Raw genomic sequence first — 24,017 nt, forward strand, 5'->3', positions numbered from 1 at the left:
TTTTTCTAACAAGCCTATATGGAAACAATCAAGAACTGCTTAGATCCCTCCGTTTCCACTAGAGGGCCTCATGTATTCATTCCTTCTCTCCAACCCCCACCAAAAGTATGTATATATTATGTGTGTGTGTATGTATATACACAACAGACACACGCCACACTGTACACCCTTCCAGTCAGAGCTCTCCCCACCCCCTCTCTTCAATCACCAGGTGTAAGAGGGAAGATTCCAGGAACTCAAGCCCTTGTTACTGTACCCTACTTCAATGAGGGGTAGGAGGGGGTTAGCCTGGGTTGGGGCGGGGCCAGGGAGCAGGATGCCTGGGTCCCCAGTTCCTACCAGTAAGTCCTAGGCCTCTGTCTATCTCCCTTGCACTCACTACCAGCCTCACCACCATCCATGCCGCCCCAAGAGCCTTAACTTCAGAACAGATTCCAGACAGGAGGAACTGAAAGGATCTTCTTTCACCCCTACTTTTGGCCAAGGACCTGCGAAGGCCAGCAGGTAAAGGGTGGGGGGGTCAGGGCATGGAGAAAGAGTGGACACAGACCGAGTGCTCTCTGCACCTGAACCACCAACCCAGAATTAAGGGAAGGCCCTGAGTCTTGAGAGAAGGAGGTGAACTTACATTGGGCAAAACAAGCCTGAGAGTCTGGGGTTTGGGTTTTAGGGAGGTGAGAAAGCTAAAGGCAAAGGGGGTCTCAAATGGTGCGAAGTGGTGCGGAGCCCGCGGGAGGAGGGGGGCCTTCGTATTCCAGGGTGTGGACTCTGGGCCCCTAGGCTTGCTGCTGTGCGATGTTCGGAGGACGAATTCGGTCGATGGTGCACGGAAAGGGGTCGGGAGGGGAAGTCGGCGGCGGCAGCCGTTAGCAGAGGGCCGGACCCCGCCGTCTGCGCCCCCGGGAGCCGGGCGAGGGGCGAGGGGCGAGGGGCGAGGCCGGGGGCGGCGGGCTGTCCCCGCGGAAGATGGGAAGCGCAGACGGGAGCCCGGGGGTCTGCGGGGCCCGGGGGCCCGGGCGGGCGGCGGGGGCTGGGGCGCGGGCTGGGGCGCGGCGGGCGGGCCGGGGGCGGGCAGCTGTGTCGTCAGGCTCGGGGCGGCCTCGCGGCGACCGCGCCTGCCCGGCCGGGCCTGGGCTCCAGCGCCGCGCCCCGGCTCCCGCCGCGCCCTCCGCAGCAAGGTAGAGACCCCGCGGGCGGGGAGGGGGGACAGGGGCCGGGGGGGGGGGGGGGGGCCCGCCCGCGCGGAGGGAGGGGGAGCCCGGGCTCCTCGCGACCCGAGTCGAAGCGATGTCGGTGCTGGAGCCTCCACAGCGCCGCTCGGGGGCAAAAGGGCTCTCGCTTGGCCTCCTGGCCCCCAACTGCCCCCGCCCTATCCTTCCCACACCTGTCACCGGGAAGTTTCTGAAACTACCTGGGGCTGAACCCCACTTTTCACCTTTAAATGGAGGAAACGGGCTCTCCTGCGGATGAAACGTGCATTTTCCTGGGCATCTCCCCGGAGAACCCACATCCCCAACCCTGCCAACCCCGTAACTTCCTCCTGTGCTACACACACCGGACACACACGCCACCCCGGAGCCCGGCAACACGAACCACCTGCAGTGTTTGTGGAGGCTTAGCGAATTTTGAGATTTCAAGGAAAATGATTCCCTCTCCTGGGCCCCTGCCTAGTAGCAGGGATGAGCAAGAAAGAATAGATCCTCCCTCAGTCCTGGGCAAGAGAAGCAGGACGCAGGCCCTGGTGTGGCCAAGGGATTCAGCAGTCCAGGTAATCCGGCATGGGCTGGCCTCTTGGGTTTCTTGCGGGGTCAGCCTGAATGTTCTGGGGGCATAGCTGATTCTTGAATAATAGTGAACTTATAAGACTTGGAATGGGACTGATGGATGTTGAAGTGAAAAAGGAAACTTTAAATGTTTGCACTGGCCTTGGAAATCGTATTTATCTCTTGGTGACCAGCAATTTTAGTATTTACTGTTTAAAGTCAGATCTAGAAAACAGAGGCACTACGATTTAATGGGATAGACTAAGGACAGGATGTCTAGAGTCAGGGTGTGACCCTGAGATTGTGGCTCTCTGGGCCTCAGTTTCCTCCTCTGTATAGTGTGAGAGTCAGTACTTCCCAGCTCTGAGGATGTTCTAGGATTCTCTGCCTCGAACTCAACTTCTTACTTTCTCACCTCAAATTGGTAGGGGCGGACAGGGAAGCCAGGGGAGGGAAAAGAAGTGTGAGTCACACACATTGCTGGCAGGCAGCAGACCCCACCCTCCCAACCCTGGAATTTGCCTGGACTGGCCCAGGTTATAGCCTCAGGGCTGGGATGGAGGGAGGACAAAATTGGGCTTGTCCCAGTTCGTTAGAGTGCAGGATCCTATAGTTTATTGCCTTTCAGCAACAGGGTGAAAGGTGAGAAACTTTCAGTGAGTGAAAGAAGTCGAGAGGACAACTGAAAAGATAGCAGGAGCCTTTATATCCAGGTTCCAGCCCAGAGGTGTCCTTGGACCCTAGCAGTCTAGTATCTAGCCACCTCCTCACCCTTCCAAAGGCAAAGTGCAATATCCTGATACTACATGTCTGCGCCTGAGATGACACATAGGGGGAAAGTGTACAACTGGGCTTCACTGATGCTGGGAGTTCCTAGAATTGATGCCTTCCTGGGTCAAAGACATCATTTTTCCTAATCTCCAGATGTGTTTCTCTATGTACCATCCTTGTCTGACAATGATAATAACAGCTAACATTTATGAGTTCTTCCTCTGTGCCATACCTTTTGCTAAGTATACCGCACATGTTACCTTACGTAATCTCCATGCTGTGACTGATTTCTCTAAGTACCCATTTTACCGATGAGGAAACAGGTTCAGGAAGATGAAATAACCCACCCAAGAGCCTAATCCATGCCTGTCTCATTCAAAAGTCCATTCTCTTAACCTCTACTATAAATCACACGTAAGATCTGGGGGGCTAGGAAGGGTCATTATTTTTTTTTAATATTTTATTTATTTATTCATGAGAGACAGAGAGAGAGAGAGGGAGAGACACAGGTAGAGGGAGAAGCAGGCTCCATTCAGGGAGCCCGATGTGGGATTTGATCCCGGGACTCCAGGATCAGGCCCTGGGCCTAAGGCAGGCGCCAAACCGCTGAGCCACCCAGGGATCCCCGGAAGGGTCATTATGAAAAGAGAGGTTCGTCCTCTCTCCTGTTCATTATCCTTCCTTTGCTCTCTCTTTGTCACTTTCTCTCTCAGATTTCATTTCCTAGAATCTTGGAGCCAGCTAAGAATCCCCAGGGGTAATCAGAGGCTAATTAAGCCGTAGGGGCCCAATTAGCCCTAAGACTATTATGTATTCATTAGATCAGAAGTTGGATTATAATCATTGAAAAGAGCCAGAGAGGTGGAGTCCTTTCTCCGGAATAATCGGTGTCTCAGGATCCCCCTCTAGTGTTCCCAGGGAGCCCCCAGAGCAGGAATGGTATACTACACAGAAGTGAACAGCAGAGATGTCCCAAGGTCCCCTTGGTGCAAAGACGATTCTTGCACCATCAGAAAGGAAATTCCTGTAGGCCCTAACTGCCTCCTTGAGCCTTACCCAACAAACGCTAAATGAGTGGGAAAGGGGCAGCAGAAGCCCCAGATGGAGTGCCACAATAAGTGCTTTTTGCAAAATTCATTCTTTTAACAAAGATCTACTTAGCACCTCCTCTATGTGTTCCAAACTATTTCATATTTCCCTGTCAGGATGGCTACTCCAGCATCCCATTTAACCGTATTTGGACTAATATTTTCCAACATATGGCTCCCTAACTTTGCACAAGGATTTGTACAAGCAATACGGAGTGCCCACAACATGCTGAGCACTGTTCTAGGTCGTGGGGATATGGTGGTGATCAATACTGACAAGTGCCTGCCCTTGTGGAACTTACATTTTGGTGGGAGAAGACAAACAGTAAACAAAGCAAATAAATTAACAAGGTGATTTCCACTTGTGATAAGTTCTGTGAAGGAAATGAAGGAAGGTGCTATGCAAGAGACAGGGATTATTTTAGAAAGGAAAGGTCAGGGAAGGTCCCTCTTTAAAAAAAAAAAAAAGATCTTATTTTTATTTACTTGGCAGAGAGAGAAAGAGCACAAGAAGGCAGAGTGGTGGGCAGAGAGAGGGGGAGAAGCAGGCTCCCCCTGCGTAGGGAGCACCACGGGGGACAGGGCTCAGTCCCTAGGCCTGGGGGTCACGACCTGAGCCAAAGACAGGTGTCCGGGCCGCTCGGGCTCAGCCGTGGAGCATCTGCTTGCGACTCAGGGCATGATCCCGAGGTCCTGGGATCCCCGCGGGGAGCCTGCTTCTCCCTCTGCCTATCTCATGAATAAATAAAATCTTAAAAATGAAGGGAAAAAGAAGGAAAGAGAGAGAGAGAGAGAAAAGAAAGGCAGATGCCTATAACCAACGGAGCCCCTCGGGCACCCCAGGAAAGGGCACCCCAGGAAACCCCTTTCCCCCAGGAAAGGTGTCCTGAGGGAGCTGACGTTTCAGCTGAGCAAGAGGTCAGCAGGCAGGAGCGTTCCAGGCGGAGAGAACAGCGGGTGTCCGGGCCCTGAGCGGGGAAGAGCTCGGCCTGGGGAGCGGCAAGGATGGCAGCGGGACGAGAAGGCGCGGGGGGGTGGGGGGAGTGGAACGGGGGGCGACGAGACCGGCAGGGCCCGTCCCAAGGTTCTTGGGGTACAGCTTTGACTCCTCCACTTAGCACCTGCCTCGGGAGGTCCCACCCTCTGAGAACCCCCGTGTCCTCATGAGAAGAATGGCTCTGCCAGGAATTCCTTACCTCGTAAGATCGGTGGTTCTGCTTCAGTACCGCACCTGCCACTCGCCCGTGGGCGCGGGCACTTGGCATACGTTATTGGACTCAGCCCTCACAGCTGTGGCACTTGGGCATCATTCCTCCCATTTTACAGATGTGCCCGGTCCCCCAGCGGTATCAGAGCTGAGCAAGCGAGCCAGATGTGAGCAGCTGTGGTTTTGCGGGCTCCTAGCGCTGCTGCGCGGTCTGCTAAGCGAGACTCGCCGCGCTGCCGCCGCTGCCGCGGGGTCCTGGGCTGCCCCCCGCCCCCAGGCCCCGTGCTGCCCCCCCGCCCCCGGACCCGGTGCTGCCCCCCGCCCCCGGACCCGGTGCTGCCCCCCACCCCCGGACCGGGTGCTGCCCCCCGCCCCCGGGCCCCGTGCTGCCCCCCGCCCCCGGACCCGGTGCTGCCCCCCCCCCCGACCGGGTGCTGCCCCCCGCCCCCGGGCCCCGTGCTGCCCCCCGCCCCCGGACCCGGTGCTGGCCCCCGCCCCCGGACCCGGTGCTGCCCCCCGCCCCCGGGCCCCGTGCTGCCCCCCGCCCCCGGACCCGGTGCTGCCCCCCCCCTCGACCGGGTGCTGCCCCCCGCCCCCGGGCCCCGTGCTGCCCCCCGCCCCCGGACCCGGTGCTGGCCCCCGCCCCCGGACCCTGTGCTGGCCCCCGCCCCCGGACCCGGTGCTGCCCCCCGCCCCCGGGCCCCGTGCTGCCCCCCCGCCCCCGGACCCGGTGCTGCCCCCCGCCCCCGGACCCGGTGCTGCCCCCCACCCCCGGACCGGGTGCTGGCCCCCGCCCCCGGGCCCCGTGCTGCCCCCCCGCCCCCGGACCTGGTGATGCCCCCCGCCCCCGGGCCCCGTGCTGCCCCCCGCCCCCGGGCCCCGTGCTGCCCCCCCGCCCCCGGGCCCCATGCTGCCCCCCCGCCTCCGGACCCGGTGCTGCCCCCCGCGCCCGGACCCGGTGCTGCCCCCGCCCCCGCCCCCCGTGCTGCCCCCGCCCCCAGGACCCCGGGCCGTTCCCCGCCGGGCGGAGGCCGCAGCCGCGGACCGAGCCCCCACCACCGCAGCTCGCCCCCCCCACCGCGGCCTCCGGGGTCGCGCGCCTGGGGCTCGGAGGGGCGCGGGCGGGCGGGGCCGGAGGCGCCAGGGGTCGTTGAGGGCCGTGGGGGGCTCGGGTGGCTGCGACGGGGCGCGGCGGGGGCCGGGCCGGGGCCACGCAAGATGGGATCGTGGCCGGGGAGGCGCGCCGGCGACACCGTGCGAACCGCCCGCAGGCCCGGGCCGTGGGATCCGGGATGGGAGAGAGCTCTCGGGAGGCCCCGACTGCGGAGCAGAGCGGGAGCGGGCCAGGGACACCCCCACAGAGACACGAAGAGACCGGTGGACCGCGGGGGGCCGGGGATGAATCAAGACAGGCTGGGGGAGAAACCAGGGAGCTGGAGAAGGATCCAGAAATGGAGGGGACAGAGCCACACATCTGTCAGAGAAGGGGACGTTATCTGCTTCTCAGAGAAGCAGAGACAGAGGACAGACTGGGTTAGGGAGGGACAGACCTAGGGAAGGGGTGCAGGGGGAAAGGAAGAGACCTGGGAGGGACTCAGAGGAGGGAAGAAGGGAGCAGGAGTGGAGGCTCGACGGAGGAGACAGGAGACGGAAGGAAAGCGCGGCCAGCGGCCCCTGCACCACACACCCTTCTCATCTCCTCCCAGGGCCCCCCTTGGAAGCCTAAGCGCAGGCGCGACAAGTACTGCGGAGCTGCCTTTGTGGTCCTCCTGAGGAAAGGGAGAAAGATGGCCAACGACAGGGGCCTGATAAGCCCCAGTGATTTCGCCCAGCTGCAGAAGTACATGGAATGTGAGTCTTCCTCTCGTCCTGAAGTTCTGCAGAAACCAGCCCACAGCCCCCTGCTCCTTACGCCCTCCCCTGACTTCCCCATGGCCTTCAGCCAGTCCACTCCGGAGGGAGGCCGCGCTGGGGAAGAGGCCAGAGGGACATGGGGCCTGTGCGTGGTGGCAGCTGCCGCCCACCTTCTCGGAACCTCCACTGCCTGCCCCAGGTCTCAGACACGACACTTAAGCAGAGGCACCACTCTGCAGCATCTGAAGCATCGTTCTCGGGGGTTTCTCTTTGCATTTCTGGGTTTCTTCTTGGAATTTCTTTCCTCGGCTCACTCAAATCTGTCTTCCTGTCGGGTGTCTGAGCCGACTCTGGCGGAGGGCAGGGAGAGCCGAACCAGACTAACGCTCTTGCCCCCTCTTCACACCCTAGACTCCACCAGAAAGGTCAGCGATGTCCTGAAGCTTTTCGAGGAGGGCGAAATGTCAGAGTATCTCCAAGGAGATGTGAGTGGCCGCTGGGCAACCTCTCCCTGACCAACTCCTCTCATCTTTGTTCGCTGCTCCACTGGGATTCCCAACTCCCAGGGATGATTCTGGGGCCCCCTTTTCTGTCCTCCCTCTGGATACCCCAGCGTCCATTGTTACCACAGCTGTTGCTATAGGACAAAGCAAGAGATTCTAAGTGAAGACTCAGCTTTAAGAAGAAACCACAGTTTCTTGGGTCTGCCTTGGGTGCTTCTTCGCTCTGCACTCACTGTCTCAGTCCTACTCCCAGTTCCTCAGTCCCCGCTCCCGTCCTGCCTACTGCTTAGGGTAATGCTTGCTCTCATCATAGGCCATTGGGTACGAGGGATTCCAGCAATTTTTGAAAATCTACCTGGAAGCAGATAACGTCCCTGATCACCTAAGCCTGGCATTGTTTCAATCCTTCAAGACGGGTCACTGCTTAGAAGACACTGTGATACATGGTACGGTCAAGTAGGTGGGACTGGCTGGACTTCTGGAAGAAAAGTCAAAGTAGTATGGGTTTTGGGGGTAAGAGTTGAGTTGAGTCACGTGTTGGGGACAGAGCTGAGGAAGAGAGATGGAGGATGGCAATGCTGGTCTTGGAGCTGGAGGGAAGACAGTTAAAGGAAAGAGTTGGGACTGAGGAAAAGAGAGGAGCCAGGCAGGATGGAGAGAGCCCCAACCTCAGATCTGCTGTCCTTTCTGTAAGCAGATGTGGTGTGTCTCAGTGACGTCTCCTGCTACTTTTCCCTTTTGGAGGGTGGCCGCCCAGAAGACAAGCTAGAATGTGAGTGGCCATCCTGGACTGGGAGAGGGGAAGAAAGGAGATGGGAGAGGGGTATCTCCCAGCCTTCCTTCCCTCCTTTTTTCAGGCTTCCTAAAGGCTGACAGGGCCAGACAAAGGTGGGGCCAGAGAATGGGCCCATTTCCTCCATTCCCCTAGACTTTTTATGCCTAATGCCATTCACCTTGGTCATCCCAGGTCCCACATCCTGTACATTTTCATGTGGGTGGCCTGGGTTCTTCTGGGGTTGTGGGGTTGTCTCTCCTATTATATTCACCAAGGGTGTAATCCAGGCCTGTTTCACTGCCTTTTTTGTCTCCCTTCTCAGTCCCAGCATCAGGCTCTGGGCTCTTCATCTAAAAGATCTCTTCCATCCTTTTTTCCCCCTGTATTCTGTTATGAAATTTTGGGGTATCCCTCACAAACTGACCCTGGCCCCCCTAAAACACCCCACAGTCACCTTCAAGCTGTACGACACGGACAGAAATGGGATCCTGGACAGCTCAGTGAGTTGGGGGACCTGTATGCCGGCCAAGGGAGTATGTGTCCATTTGTCTGTGCCCCCCTGTCCCAACTCTTCCAGGATTTTAAGAAACAGAGGAAGCTAGAGGGAAAAGTCAAGTCCTCCAGGACTACATTTGGGAGTGGGTCCCCAGCTCTTGCCTCCTAAAGGAGGAGGCTAGAGACATGAATCGGGGGCTGCCTTGCAAACATACCAACGCACAGAAACACTCATTTACTTGGCAGAAACACCTGAGAATGAGAGGTGGCTCTTGGGGTGGACCCCAGGAACCCTGATTTCTAGAGAAGAGTTTGTATGGTGGTAGTGAGGTGGGATGTGGCTGTGGCTCTTACCTCTTGGCCCTCAGGAAGTGGACAGAATCATCATACAGATGATGCGAGTGGCTGAGTACCTGGATTGGGATGTGTCTGAGCTGAGGCCGGTAAGGCAGTTTTTCCCTCCTGCCCCTCCCTGTGCCCTCTCCCGGGTGAGTCCTGAATCTACCCAGCCCCACCTCTGACAGGCAGCCTGGTTTCCTTGGCGAGGACGCCTGGGCTGGAAGTCGCTAGGGGGCAGAGGTGTCAGATCTGAGGGGCCACTCATACCAAAAGTCCCGTCCGTTCCCTGCTCAGATTCTTCAGGAGATGATGAAAGAGATTGACTATGATGGCAGCGGCTCTGTCTCCCTCGCTGAGTGGCTCCGGGCTGGGGCCACCACCGTGCCACTGCTAGTGCTGCTGGGTCTGGAGATGGTAAGTAGGAGAAGCTTGTGAAGATCAGTAAGAGCTGCCTTGGGTTGTGTCGGCCAGAGGCGGGCACTCTAAGGGCTTAGACCCTCCCTAGCATCTGCTGTGTCCTCCCAGACTCTGAAGGACAATGGGCAGCACATGTGGAGACCCAAGAGGTTCCCCCGACCGGTCTACTGCAACCTGTGCGAGTCGAGCATTGGGCTTGGCAAACAGGGGCTGAGCTGCAACCGTGAGTGAGGGGGCCCCAGAGTTGGGGGCAGAGGGGCAGGCCAGCTATCTGCAGGGGTGGTGCTCTGACCTTAGAGAGATCTGGGTTTGAACCCTGGGCTCTGCATTGACTAGTTACGTGGGAGAGCCATGCAACTTTCTCTTCCTTTTTTCCCCCAAAGATTTGTATTTATTTATTTGAGAGAGAGAATGACAATGAGCAGGGAAAGAGGGAGAAGCAGACTCCCCACTCCCCAATGAGTGTAAAGCCTAATGTAGGACTTGATCCCAGGATCTGGGATCATGACCTGAGCTGAAGGCAGGTGCTCAACCGACTGAGCCAGCCAGCCAGGCACCCTCACTTTCTTTAGTTTTTTTTTTTTTTTTTACTTTCTTTAGTTCTTGAAGTATAGTTGACACATGATGTTACATGAGTTTCAGGTGTACAACATAGCCACGTAACGTCTTTAAGCCTCAATTTATTATTTTTTAAGGATTTTATTTATTCATGAGAGACACAGAGAGAGAGGCAGAGACACAGGCAGAGGGAGAAGCAGGCCCCACGCAGGGAGCCGGACGCAGGACTTGATCCCGGGTCTCCAGGATCACGCCCTGGGCTGCAGGTGGCACTAAACTGCTGCACCACTGGGGCTGCCCCCTAAGCCTCAATTTAAAATGAGGTTTTCTCAACTAAAAATGAAGTCATTGTGAGCATTAAATAGGAGGATGTGAGACGAGTACTTCACATGGTGCATGTACCTGCTATTAAGTCTGCAATAAAAATTAGCTGTTGATTTTAAATAATTTAAAAAGTAAATAATAATTTTTAAAATTAGTAGGCCTCCTTTACATCTACCAACTGAGCTCCTGGCATATAGAAGGAGTGGGCGTCGGCATGTGGTAGCAATTGCTCTTTTATGGGGAAGAGTGACCAAAGGGCACAGGTCTTAGAAGTGAGCCCCCACCTCAAACTTTAATTTTCTACCACACTCTCGCAGCAAGGGCTTGTAGGTCTTGTTTCAGTGAATGATCCCGTCTTCTACTCAGGTGAGAAGGAAATAGAGGGAAGGGCTGCAACTAAGGCTCTGATCCTCTTCCTTCTCGCACAGTCTGTAAGTACGTCGTTCATGACCAGTGTGCCATGAAGGCTTTGCCTTGTGAAGTCAGCACCTATGCCAAGTCTCGGAAGGACATTGGTGTGAGTGATATCATGCCCACCCCAACACCACCTGCAACCTGGCCCTAGCCCTTGGCCTGTTGCTGTCCTCAGCATTCCCCTAGTCCCTGCCCAGACCCTCTCAGACATTGGCTGCTTTTCTCCCCAAGATCCAGTCACATGTGTGGGTGAGAGGAGGCTGTGTGTCTGGCCGTTGTGACCGGTGTCAGAAGAAGATCCGCATTTACCACAGTCTGGTTGGACTGCATTGTGTGTGGTGCCACCTAGAGGTCAGTTGGGAGCTCTCCTCCAGCCGCGGTGGGGCCCCTCCCTAAACTGCTCTCTGCCCTGCTCGCCCTGACTGCATCTCCCTCAGAGCCACAGTTGCCCTTGCTCCCAAGGGCTCTCTTTCCAGTAGTAGACCCTCAACTCGAGAGGTGATGGGGTTCCCTCCATGATGTCTGCGTGCCCATCTTGTCTTTCAGATTCATGATGACTGCCTGCAAGCCATGGGTCATGAGTGTGACTGTGGGCTGCTCCGGGATCACATTCTGCCTCCATCTTCCATTTATCCCAGTGTCCTGGTGAGACCCTTGGGCAGTGGCTAGGAGGGGACAGGAGCAGTGCTTCCCTGACTGAAACATGCACACACACACACACACACGCACACACACACACCCCATGCCATTTATAGCAGAGAGCCTATACTTTTAGGATTCAAGTCAGACGCTCATCTGTTCAGGGATTCATATATAATCCAGTTTTCCTTGCCTTTGCCTTCCTCCCTTTCTAGGCCTCTGGACAGGAACGTAAAATTAGCAAAACAAGCCAGAAGACCTTGGATGACTTAAATTTGAGCACCTTTGAGGCTCTGCGGGTACATGTAGGGGGTGGGTTTTTCTTGGTTGGAGCCCTCATAGGTGGAGATGAAGTGGGAAACATGGGGAATGGTGCTTGTTCTCTGAAAGCCCCACTGTGGTAGGGAGGGGGAAGGCATCTTGAGGGAAGGCCAGCCTTCTGCCACTGTCTCCAGGGCCCATCTCAACTCTGACAAAATCCTGTTTTTGCTTACCCTTGTTTTTTCCCAAATGCAGATTGATCCTGTATCTAATACCCACCCACTTCTGGTCTTCGTCAACCCTAAGAGTGGCGGGAAGCAGGGGGAGAGGTGAGAAGAGATACACTGGGTCTTCTAAGATGGAGAAAGAGGAATAATAGAGGTTGGGAATCTGTGTGTATGGAGGGGACATACCTTAAGGAGGACATCAAGAGGGTGGAATACAGACTCTCCATCCCCTACCATAAACTTTCCTCTTTCCCTCATACGGGGTGCTTTGGAAATTCCAGTATCTACTAAATCCTCGACAGGTATTCAACCTCCTAAAGGATGGTCCTGAGCTCTCCAACCCCTACCATAAACTTTCCTCTTTCCCTCATACAGGGTGCTTTGGAAATTCCAGTATCTACTAAATCCTCGACAGGTATTCAACCTCCTAAAGGATGGTCCTGAGCTCTCCATCCCCTACCATAAACTTTCCTCTTTCCCTTATACAGGGTGCTTTGGAAATTCCAGTATCTACTAAATCCTCGACAGGTATTCAACCTCCTAAAGGATGGTCCTGAGCCAGGGTGAGTATAGGTTAGGGGATGTATCTGTATGAGTCTGCCTGTGTATGTTAGGGGAGGGCAGAGAAGAGTACCTGTTGGGAGGGCAGGGCTAGGGGAGCCAAGGAAAGCAGAATTCAGAACGCTGCTTTTACGAGTGTCACTGGGTAGCCCCTACCCCTGAGTCTTCTGGTTCATCTTTGATCTGATCTCAAAACATGAGGATACCAGTTTCTCCCTAACCACTGAGGAGTGGCTATAACTTTCCCCATTGTATTTTTTTTTTCTCTGATCTGAACAGAAACAAGTCTTTTGACAGAGGGATAGGGGGTCATAAGGAATGAGAGATAAGAAGTCATGTGCCTGTCCCAGAGTTGGTAGACTCAATCCTATAGTCCTTCCTTATCTTCTCTCTCTCCTTTTCTCTCAGGCTCAGATTCTTTAGGGATGTTCCTGGTTGCCGGATTTTGGTGTGTGGTGGAGATGGCACAGTAGGCTGGATTCTAGAGACCATAGGTCAGTACGGGGAGAGGCTCTAGGAAGGGCACTGGGGGATTGGCCTTCTAGAGCTGACTCCCTCCATCCATCTCCTGACCTGCCTCCTTAGACAAAGCCAACTTGCCTGTTGTGCCTCCCGTTGCTGTGCTGCCCCTGGGCACTGGAAATGATCTGGCTCGTTGCCTGAGATGGGGAGGAGGTAAGTGGTTAGAAATTATTTTTCTGGAAGATAGGGGGAGTTGGGTAGAAAGGGAAAGGCACATAGAAAGGCATTGTTATGGAAAGAGGGTTGGGGAAGAAGAGAGGCACAGATGGGTGATTACCAAAGTGGATTGTCCCCAAGGAAGAAAGCTTTTAAAGAATCAAGGACCACAGTCTGAACCTAGAAGGGTCAAAGGTGACAGTCCTCTTCCCCATATACCTAAAAACATCCTTCTATTTCTCCCCAACCAATGCAGAGAGCTCAGAGAATCAAGGAATATGGAGGACAGTGTGGGAATAAGAAAGGTTGTATAAGAACTAAGCCAGATGTTAAGTGATACAGCTGGCAGGGAGCTTGGCCATGATTCATTCAATCACTCAGCCAATCAATCAGGGGTCACCATTTCATTCATAATCATTTCTTCCCAAGTCAATTGCAACAGTCTCTTAAATAAACTGTGATTTCTAGACTTTCCAGTCTCCCTTCAAACAGAAAGAGTTCACGGGTTGGTATTGGTAAATAAAGAGGTCAGGGTGGGACAGGTTGAGTTTGAGGTGTCTTCATTTGAGGCTGGACTCAGAGTCCAGCCCTGAGATCTTGCAGAAGTTATGGAATACGGTTCTGCTAGGAGAGTGACAGGCATTCTAGGTAGAAGAAGTTGTGTGAGGCCAGAGGAGCCACCAAAAGCCTAGTAGTACATGCATGAGGGAAAGTGTGCGTCCTTCATTATGACTGGCACATGCAGTGCAAGGTGGGGAAGGGGGAGAGGAAGGACTGAGTCGTACCAGAGCCAGATCGTGAATGCCGTGCTGAGGACTTTTTGACTTTATCCTGCCAGAGATTGAAAGCGGACAGCCCACAGAAATGATTTGTATTGTTTTGCATTGTTTGCCTTGCAGTGTTTAAAGTTTTTTAAACCTTGCTTATTTCTAAGAAGTGGGTCATATATTCTTCAGTTTACCACTATCTTCTCAGCTCCCTGCTATTCACTCATTCACTTCACCTTTCCAGCCACCGAGGCATTTGAATGTGCAAATCTGGAAGCATAGGGAACTCTTGAACTCATGAAAAATGTAACTCAATGAGAAAAATAGGGAGATGTATATATAAGTTACATTCTCTATATATAATACAAATTGTTGTATAAGATATTATTCCTGGATATAAACATATTTGCATTTTTTTTTAATTTTTATTTATTTATGATAGTCACAGAGAGAGAGAGAGAGAGAGAGAGAGGCAGAGACACAGGCAGAGGGAGAAGCAGGCTCCATGCACCAGGAGCCTGACGTGGGATTCGATCCCGGGTCTCCAGGATGGCGCCTGCCTTTGGCCAAACCGCTGCGCCACCCAGGGATCCCATATCTGCATATTTTAATCTAAATGTTACCTATATACATATCTGACCAATTTTTTTTTGCTAGTTTTTGTTTGTTTGTTTTTGTTTTTAGATTTCTTTATTTGAGAGAAAGTGTGTGAGTGTACATATGCGAGCAGGGGAAGGGACAGAGGGAGAGGAAGAGAGAGAGGGAGAGAAGCAGGCTCCCTGATGAGCACAGAGCCCTTTGTGGGTACAAGACCTTGAGATTATGGCCTAAGCCAAAATCAAGAGTTGGACGCTTAACTGACTGAGTCACCCAGGTGCCCCTGATCAGTTTTTAAATCTTCAACATCTAACTTTGTGTTTACTTCAAATATTAGACACTTTGAAATCATGTATTTTGGGTGTTCACTGCATGTTCTGCAAATGATATTCTCATAGCAGTTTCTGCCAATTCAACGTAAATCACAAAATAATGATATAAATACACTAATGAAAATTTGTGTTGATATTGGAAAAAAAAATCATAAGATTTGAAGAAGAGATGAAAGGAGTACCACAGTGGGAGCTCTGTGTAGGATGGATTGGAGGAAGGAGACAGGATAAGAAACTACCTGTATTGGAATAGTCTGGTCAAAACATGCTGAACACAAACACAAAGGCAACAGCAGTGCAGTTTATGAGGTAGAAACCACAATACTTGGTAACTAATGAGTTGTGGAGGAGGAGGTAAAGACAAATGTAGGACATTTTCTTTTTCTTTTTTTTTTTTTTTAGGTGTAGGACATTTTCTATTTTGTGGGGTGAGCATTTGGGATGCCATTTAAGATAGAGAATATAGGGGGATTCTTGGGTGGCTCAGTGGTTTAGCGCCTGCCTTTGGCCCAGAGCGCGATCCTGGAGTCCCGGGATCGAGTCCCACGTTGAGCTCCTGGCGTGGAGCCTGCTTCTCCCTCTGCCTGTGTCTCTGCCTCTCTCTCTCTCTCTCTCTCTTTCTCTCTCTCTCTGTGCCTATCATAAATAAATAAACAAATAAATAAATAAATCTTTAAGAAAAAAAGATAGAGGGATCCCTGGGTGGCGCAGCGGTTTGGCGCCTGCCTTTGGCCCAGGGCGCGATCCTGGAGACCCGGAATCGAATCCCACGTCGGGCTCCCGGTGCATGGAGCCTGCTTCTCCCTCTGCCTGTGTCTCTGCCTCTCTCTCTCTCTCTCTCTGTGTGACTATCATAAATAAATAAAAATTAAAAAAAAAAAAAAGAAAAAAAGATAGAGAATATAGGACGAGGACCAGTTTAAGGAAGATGAATTCCTTTTGGACATACTAAGTTGAGGTGTCAGTGGAGCACCCAGATGGAAATGTGTGCTGAATAGTGACAAATAGGTATAAGAAAGATACATGTTGGGCAGCCCTGGTGGCGCCGCGGTTTAGCGCCGCATGCAGCCTAGGGTGTGATCCTGGATACCCGGGATCGAGTCCCACGTCGGGTTGGGTTCCCTGCAAGGAGCCTGCTTCTCCCTCTGCCTGTGTCTCTGCCTCTTTCTCTCTCTGTGTCTCTCATGAATAAATAAAATCTTTAAAAAAATAAAAAAATAAAAAATAAAAGAAAGATACATGTTTGAGAGTCATCTGCTCCTAGGAAGTAATTGACATCCTGAGAGTAGATGCTTACCCAGGGAAAGGATGCAACATCCTAGTAAAACACCCTATTTAACAGTTGAGCAGAGGAAAATCCATTATTAAAGAAGTCTTGGGGGTGCCTGGGTGGTTGAGTTGGTTAAGCGTCTGCCTTTATTTTTTTTTTTTAATTTTTGTTTATTTATGATAGTCATACAGAGAGAGAGAGAGAAAGGCAGAGACACAGGCAGAGGGAGAGGCAGGCTCCATGCACCGGGAGCCTGATGTGGGATTCGATCCCGGGTCTCCAGGATCGCGCCCTGGGCCAAAGGCAGGCGCCAAACCGCTGCGCCACCCAGGGATCCCTTTTTTTTTTTTTTTAATTTTTATTTATTTATGATAGTCATACAGAGAGAGAGAGAGAAAGCGTCTGCCTTTAGCTCGGGTCATGATCCTGGGGTCCTGGGATTGAGCCTTGAGTCAGGCTCCTTGCTTATCGGGGAGTCTGCTTCTCCCTCTCCCTCTGCCTGCTGCTTCCCCTCCTTGTGCTCTCTCTCTGTCAAATAAATAAATAAAATCTTTTTAAAAATAATAAATAAAAAAGTCTTTGTTCACATACTACTGTTACTATAACGAATCACCATAAATAGTGGTTTAAAACAACACAATTTTTTTTAAAGATTTTATTTATTTATTCATGAGAGACGCAGAGAGAGAGAGGCACAGACACAGGCAAAGGGAGAGGGAGAAGCAGGCTCCATTCCATGTGAGCCTGATGCGGGACTCGATCCCCGGTCTCCAGAACCACACCCTGGGCTGAAGGCGGCGCTAAACTGCTGAGCCACCTGGGCTGCCCAAAACAACACAAATTTATCATCTTACAGTTCTGGAGGTCCGAAGTCCAAAATAGGTCTCACTGCACTAGAATCAAGGTGTTAGCAGCCTTTTTCTAGAGGCTCTAGAAGAGAATTCTTTGCTTTGCCTTTTCCAGTTTCTAGAAGCTGCCTGCATTCCTGGTCTCATGGTTCCACTTCCAACCAGCCATTGCTGGTTACCACTCCAACCACTGTTTCCATTGTCACATCGCCTTCCATGACTTATTTCTTGCCTTTCTCTTTCACTTATAAGGATTCCTGTGATTATCCTGGGCCTGCCCAGATAATCCAGGATAATCTCTTCATTTAAAAAATCCTTAATTTAGGGGCAGCTGGTTGGCTCAGTCAGTAGAGAATGTGACTCTTGATCTCCAAGTCATGAGTTCAAGCCCCATGTTGGGTGTAGAGCTTACTTTAAAAAAAAAAAAGAAGAAGAAGAAGAATCCTTAATTTAATCACATTAGCAAAGTCCCTTTGCCATATAAGGCAACATATTCACAGACTCTGGAGATAAGAATGTGGACATCTTTGGGGTGCCTGGCTGGCTCAGTCCATAGAGCATACAACTCTGGATATCGAGGTTGTAGTTTTTAGGCCCACGTCAAATGTAACGATTTCTTAAGAATAAAATCTTAAGAAAAAAAGATGGGTGGCTCAGTTGGCTGAGCGTCCAACTCAAGTTTTTGGCTCAGGTCATGATCTCTAGATGGGAAGATCTCAGGTCCAGCTTCCAGCTCAGCAGGGAGTCTGTTTTCCCTCTCCCTCTGCCCCTCCCCTGCCCCACTCATGCTCAAGTGCTGTCTCTCTCAAATAAATAAATCCTAAGGGGAAAAAAAAGGACTGCAGACATCTTTGAAGGGCAATAATTTGCCTCCCACAGACACCAAGAAGGAACAGTCAGAGAGGGCCCTCTGTAGCTTACAGAATAGTATTTTAGAGGCCAAATGAGGAGTTTCATGAGTTAAAATGAGACTAAAGATATACTGTTGGTTTTGGCAGGAATTATTGGCCATCTTTGCCAGAAGAGTTTCAGCAGGGTGGCATGGTGAAAGGCAAATTACAGTGGGTTGAACCATCAGTGGAATGTGAGGAAGTGGAGACTTCTTTTTTTAATCATTTTTTTCCTGATTACAAAAATAAAACATGCTTGTGGTAAAAAATAATTCAAACATTTCAAATATACATGCCAAAAAGTTTCCCTGTAATCTATTCCAAAAAGTTTTGGAATCTATTCCTCCATTTTTTCTTTCTAGGCACATACTAATATGTTCCTAAACAATGAGATCACTATTGATGCTTTTCTTTATGTTAACTAAACAGTTCATTTTGGTTATCATTATTTTTTGATGTAGTTAGATTTACCTCACTCTTTTTGTTTATTACTTAGCATTCCATTGTGTGAATATGCCATAATTTACTTAACTAGTGCCCTATTTTTTTTTTTTTTAACTAGTGCCCTATTGATAGACATTTGGGTAGTGGTCAGTTTTTTATTACAAACTGTGTTTCAGGGATCCCTGGGTGGCGCAGCGGTTTGGCGCCTGCCTTTGGCCCAGGGCGCGATCCTGGAGACCCGGGATCGAGTCCCACGTCGGGCTCCCGGTGCATGGAGCCTGCTTCTCCCTCTGCCTATGTCTCTGCCTCTCTCTCTCTGTGACTATCATAAATAAATAAATAAATTTTTAAAAATAAAAAAAAACAAACTGTGTTGCAGTGAAACACCTTGCACGTTTATTTCCACACTCACACAGATGTGAGAATTTCTCTAGGAGATATTTATAGAATTGCTGGTTCAAAGAGTATGAATATTTTCTATTTAACTAGTTATTTCCTTTTTAAAAGTTATACAAATAAAAAATAAATAAAAGTTACACGAATAATGTATCAGTACCTGTTCACTGTAAAAACCTTACAAAGTAAAACGTGTAAGTGTTCACATATAGGTCTCCTCCCCCTATGCCCCACCACATTCCACACCCCTCCCCAGAGATAACCACTGTGTCTTATTTGCATTCATTTTCCTGTTTATATATATACATATATACACACACACACATAACTTTTAACAAACGTAAATAGGAACATACTACAAAAATTGTTCTAGGACATCTTTTTTCATTGAATAATATGTCTTGGAGATCTCTCCATGTTAGTACATAGAGATTACATTCTGTATGCAATAGCTATATATAATTTCTTGGCATAGATTTGTCATACTTTATATAACACTTTCCCTGCTGACAGGCATTTAGATTGTTTCCAGTTATTTGTTGTTTTAGAGTGTACCTCAGCAAACATCCTTGTACACACGTCTCTGTTCACATGTGTGTCTGTGTCTGTAAGAGAAATTCCTTAAAGTGGAAGTGCTGTATCAAAGTATTTGTTTTGATAAAATTTGATAATATTGTGATAAAAATTGCCAAATTGCCTTCCAAAAGTGAAATACCAAATTATGCTCCAACTAACAGTACATGAAAGTGCTGGTTTATTCATAATCTCATCAACACTTGGTTTTCTCAATCACTCTATACTTTGTCAATATAATAGGCAACAAAAAGTTAACTAATTGTTTTAATTTACAATTCTTTTAATTGTTAGTAATACTAAGCATCTTTTTCTTTTTAAAATATTTTTATTTATTTATTCATGAGAGACAGAGAGAGGCAGAGACATAGGCAGAGGGAGAAGCAAGCTCCATGCAGGGAGCCTGATGTGGGACTGGATCCCAGGACTCCAGGCTCATGCCCTGGGCTGAAGGCAGGCGCTAAGCCGCTGAGCCACCCAGGGATCCCCATCTTTTTCTTTTTTAAAGATTTTATTTATTTGAGAGAGAGGGAGCACAAGCAGGGGGAGGGCCAGAGGGAGAGGGAGAAGCAGACTCCCCACTGAGCAGGGAGCCCACCAATGAGGTGCTCCATTCCGGACCTGGGATCAAGACCTGAGCCTAAGGCAGATGCTTAACCTACAGAGCGACCCAGGCGTCCCAGTCCTGAGCATCTTTATCTGCATATTGGTCATTTGCATTTCTTCCTCTATGATCGGCTTATTTGTGATATTTACCCATTTTTATTGATTTTTTTTAGATTTAGCAATTTATAAGTATTTTTTAAATGTTGAGGAAGTTAGTCTGTTATATGTGCTGCGGATATTTTTTTCCTAGTTTGTATTTTTTAAGGTGTATGTTTATTTATTTAACCATACAGAAGTTTTAAATTTTAAAGATTGATTTATTTATTTGAGAGAGAAAGAGCAAGGGGATGGGCAACGGGAGAGAAAGAGAGAGAGAGAATCCCAAGCAGACTCCCCACTGAGCATGGAGCCTGATGTGGGGCTCGACTTCACAACCCTGAGATCATGACCCTAGCCAAAACCAAGCATCATGGGGCTCCTGGGTGGCTCAGTTGGCTAAGTGTCTGCCTTCGGCTCAGGTCATGATCCCAGTGTCCTGAAATCCAGCCCCACATTGGACTCCCTGCTCAGCGAGGAGCCTGCTTCTTCCTCTTCCGCTCCCCCTGCTTGTGCTCTCTCTCTATCAAATAAATAAAGTTTTTTAAAAAACAAACAAAACCAAGTGTTGGACACTCAACTGAATGAGGCACCCAGGTGCCCCAGGAAGTTTTAAATTTTAATACAATTGTATTTATCAGTCTTCTCCTTTTTTGGCTCCCAGTTTTGTATTATGCTCTAGAAAGGCCTTTTCCACACAAAGATTTAAAAAAAACGTGTACTCACTCATGTTTTCTGCTAGTACAAATTCTATTGCACTTTCTTACATTTAAATTCTGCGACCCATCTTGAATTTATTTTGGTATAAGGAATGACTTCTACATAAAGCACCCTTTATTGAGTAATCTGTCTTTTCCCCATGTCTTTGAAATGCCATCATATACTAAATTCCCATAAATACTTGAGGCTATTTGTGGGCACTCTATTCTTTACTACTGAACTTTTTATTCTATTCACTGTGCCAGTATCACAGTTTTGACACCACTGCTTCATACTGTGTTCTCTCTAGTAGAATAGGGAAAGGAAGTGTGTGGGAGAGAGAGAGAATCCTTAGTCATCAATCATCTTTTTCAGCACTTTGCATTTTCCTGGCTGTTTCCTCTAATCTTTCAGATGAACTTTGGTGTTATTGTTAGATGTCTACACACATTGGAAACTTTCGCTAAGACAGTGTGGAGAAAAGGGTCAGCAGGGGCTGACCTTAAGATTGGTCCATAGGAGGGCACCTGGCTGACTCAATCAGTAGAGCCTGCCACTCTTGGTCTCAGGATCCTGAGTTTGAGCCCCACAGTGGGCGTAGAGCTTACATTTAAAAAAAGAGAGAGGAAGCCTGGGTCGTTCAGTGGTTGAGCATCTGCCTTTGGTTCAGGTCATGATTCCGAGGTCCTGGGATCGAGTCCCTGTGGGGAGCCTGCTTCTCCCTCTGCCTGTGTCTCTGTGTGTCTCTCTCTGTGTCTTCCATGAATGAATGAATGAATGAATAAATAAATAAATAAATCTTTAAAAATAACTATAAAAAAAGAGAGAGAGAGGGGATCCCTGGGTGGCGCAGCGGTTTAGCGCCTGCCTTTGGCCCAGGGCGCGATCCTGGAGACCCGGGATCGAATCCCACGTCGGGCTCCCGGTGCATGGAGCCTGCTTCTCCCTCTGCCTATGTCTCTGCCTCTCTCTCTCTTTCTCACTGTGTGCCTATCATAAATAAATAAAATAAAATAAAAATAAAAAAAATAAAAAAAATAAAAATAAAAGAGAGAGAGATTGGTCCATGGGAGCTATGACCAAGCACCCTGCCCTTTCACTGGCTAGGGCTAGGAAGGTCTTCAGAAGCAGGGCAGAGGATCTCTGGAAATTTGTGGGGCCAGGAGCTGAGAAGAGGGCCCTTTGAGATCCATGGCTTAGTTCTAACCTGTCTTCTTCCCCATCCTTAGGATATGAGGGACAGAATTTGGGGAAGATCCTCAAGGATTTAGAGATGAGTAAGGTGGTACATATGGATCGATGGTCCGTGGAGGTGATACCTCAACAAACTGAAGAAAAGAGTGACCCAGTCCCCTTTCAAATCATCAATAACTACTTTTCCATCGGTGTGGTCAGTGAAGTGGGTGTGTGAGGGCTAGGGAGGAAGTATGGGTCAACCAGGGAGAAGCTAGAGCTGGTTAGGAAGAAAAGAGAGATTAAAGGAGCTGTGATACAGAGAAATGGGGAGTGGGATACATTGGAGTGAGTTGCAAGAAAAGAACATGGGACACATTGTTGCCAAATGGGGGAGTTAAAGAGTATTCCGTATTCCGTATTCCGTGCTGAGAGAGGAGGCAGTCCTCTGATCTTAGTGCCCTGAATTCCCCAGGATGCCTCTATTGCTCACCGATTCCATATCATGCGAGAGAAATATCCTGAGAAGTTCAACAGCAGGTGAGGTAAAGGGGGGTGGGTGTGGACACACTCAGTGGCAGGGACCAGATTGTGGCCAAGTTTGACCCAGAGCACTTAGGCTGTGGCACCTCTAAGAAGCCCCTCCCTCAACCAAAGCCATCCTCTTCCTTAAAGGACCTGAGTCAGGAGGCCGATGTCCTTCCCTGTCACTTAGTTCTTCTCTGCCAGCACTGTGTAACTTGTCCCCTGTCTCTTTGGGTCTTACGTGGGGCTAACACAGAATGAAGAACAAGCTCTGGTACTTCGAATTCGCCACTTCTGAATCTATCTTCTCAACATGCAAAAAACTGGAGGAGTCTTTGACAGTTGAGGTGGGTGTGATGAGACCCAACCGTACATGCTTTTTAGTTTCTTATACCTTAGTTTCTTCCTCCACAGGTGCCCTCAGGAACGTCCCCTATTCTTGAACCTATACTTTGACCTCCCACCTCTCCAATTCCAATTTCCCGAGTTCTCAATACACTGGTCCCTATTTCCCTTCATCCTTTGCAAATCCCCAACTCCTGGCCTTCCCAGTCTGTCATCTGCTGGATGGAGGGGTTGCATCCACAATTATGCCAGTAGGTGAGGATTTGTGCTCTCCTCTTCTCAGATCTGTGGGAAACCACTGGATCTGAGCAACCTGTCCTTAGAAGGCATCGCGGTGCTGAACATCCCTAGCATGCATGGTGGTTCCAACCTCTGGGGTGATACCAAGAAACCTCATGGAGATATCCATGGGATCAACCAGGCCTTAGGCCCTGCAGCTAAAGTCATCACTGACCCAGACATCCTGAAAACCTGTGTACCAGGTGAGTGGCCTTGGATGCTGAGTGGGCAGGATGAGGGGAAGGTGTGGCTCCCTTTGGAGGCACCCTGCTCCTGCAAAACATATCTTATTTCCCACCCCCAGACCTGACTGACAAGCGGCTGGAAGTAGTTGGGCTGGAGGGTGCAATTGAGATGGGCCAGATATATACCAAGCTCAAGAATGCTGGACGTCGGCTGGCCAAGTGCTCTGAAATCACCTTCCAGTAAGGAAAACTCTGGCCAGGGGCTCTGAGAAAAGGAGTAGGACCAGGAGAGCAGAAGGGTCATGGGGATGGTAGGGAGGAGCTTTACTAGGAGATCTTCCTCAGTAACAAAGGCTCTCAAAACCAAGCTAAGAAACAGAGTTTTGGTATTCAGTTGGTAAAGAAATCTCCACCAATCTGCTCTGGCTTCCCACAGCACCACAAAAACCCTCCCCATGCAAATTGATGGAGAACCCTGGATGCAGTCGCCCTGTACAGTGAGTATCGCCTGTGCCTGCCCAAAACTGAACCCTCAGGCTTCATGGATCCTAAGCCTCCACTCCACAGCTACTTTACTTCATCTCAATGTCTAAAATTCCCCTGTGCACCATTCCTCCCAAATCATGATTTCTTAGCCCCTGGCCTTCCTGCCATGGCCTCTCTAGGACCCTGGCAACTCCCCCTAAAGCCACAGATTTTTCCCCAAATCTCTATTGCTCCAGCCTCAAGGGTCCAGGTCCTGCCTCTGAACATGCCCCCTTCCCTTCCAGATCAAGATCACCCACAAGAACCAGATGCCCATGCTTGTGGGCCCACCCCCTCGCTCCTCCAATTTCTTTGGCTTCTTATGCTGAGGGGGACACTTCAGCCTCCAAGCCAGCCTTGAACCCACCTCATCATCCCTGGACTCTCCTCCTAGGCTCTGTATATTGCTGCCACACCTCCTGCCAGCTCAGGGGAGTGTTCCTTCACCCTCACAGTATTTATTATCCTGTACCACCTACACCATTCTCCATGCACATGTGTGTGCACGCGTGCACGTGTGCACACACACCCACATGCCACTAACACATACATTGAAAGTGCCTCATCTGAATAAAATAACTTTTTCCCCTCAC

The 24,017-nt window shown here is 50.3% G+C and overlaps 1 protein-coding gene across 11 annotated transcripts; it reads left to right on the plus strand.

Annotated features, from left to right (window-relative positions):
• The first annotated feature begins 134 nt into the window (after positions 1-134).
• On the plus strand, positions 135-24,016 carry DGKA (diacylglycerol kinase alpha). Of its 11 annotated transcripts, XM_072746292.1 has the most exons (26): positions 1,103-1,178; positions 1,448-1,768; positions 4,949-4,996; positions 6,536-6,680; positions 7,095-7,168; positions 7,500-7,632; positions 7,884-7,958; positions 8,412-8,461; positions 8,825-8,899; positions 9,090-9,209; positions 9,321-9,435; positions 10,523-10,611; positions 10,740-10,859; positions 11,055-11,153; positions 11,363-11,446; positions 11,664-11,737; positions 12,124-12,198; positions 12,605-12,690; positions 12,782-12,871; positions 21,622-21,782; positions 22,041-22,105; positions 22,347-22,437; positions 22,719-22,917; positions 23,019-23,139; positions 23,336-23,396; positions 23,670-24,016. In XM_072746292.1, the coding sequence occupies exons 4-26, from the start codon at positions 6,617-6,619 to the stop codon at positions 23,751-23,753; spliced, it is 2,205 nt and encodes a 734-aa protein (XP_072602393.1). In that variant the 5' UTR covers positions 1,103-1,178; positions 1,448-1,768; positions 4,949-4,996; positions 6,536-6,616; the 3' UTR covers positions 23,754-24,016. The 11 variants fall into 11 exon arrangements, with proteins under 11 accessions (XP_072602394.1, XP_072602397.1, XP_072602392.1 ...); XM_072746293.1 differs by lacking the exons at positions 1,103-1,178; positions 1,448-1,768; positions 4,949-4,996 and adding exons at positions 135-252; positions 432-504; XM_072746291.1 differs by lacking the exons at positions 1,103-1,178; positions 1,448-1,768; positions 4,949-4,996 and adding exons at positions 143-272; positions 386-504.
• The last annotated feature ends 1 nt before the right edge of the window (position 24,017 follows it).

Source organism: Vulpes vulpes, unplaced genomic scaffold (genome assembly GCF_048418805.1).
Source record: "Vulpes vulpes isolate BD-2025 unplaced genomic scaffold, VulVul3 u000000697, whole genome shotgun sequence".
Classification (NCBI taxonomy): domain Eukaryota; kingdom Metazoa; phylum Chordata; class Mammalia; order Carnivora; family Canidae; genus Vulpes; species Vulpes vulpes.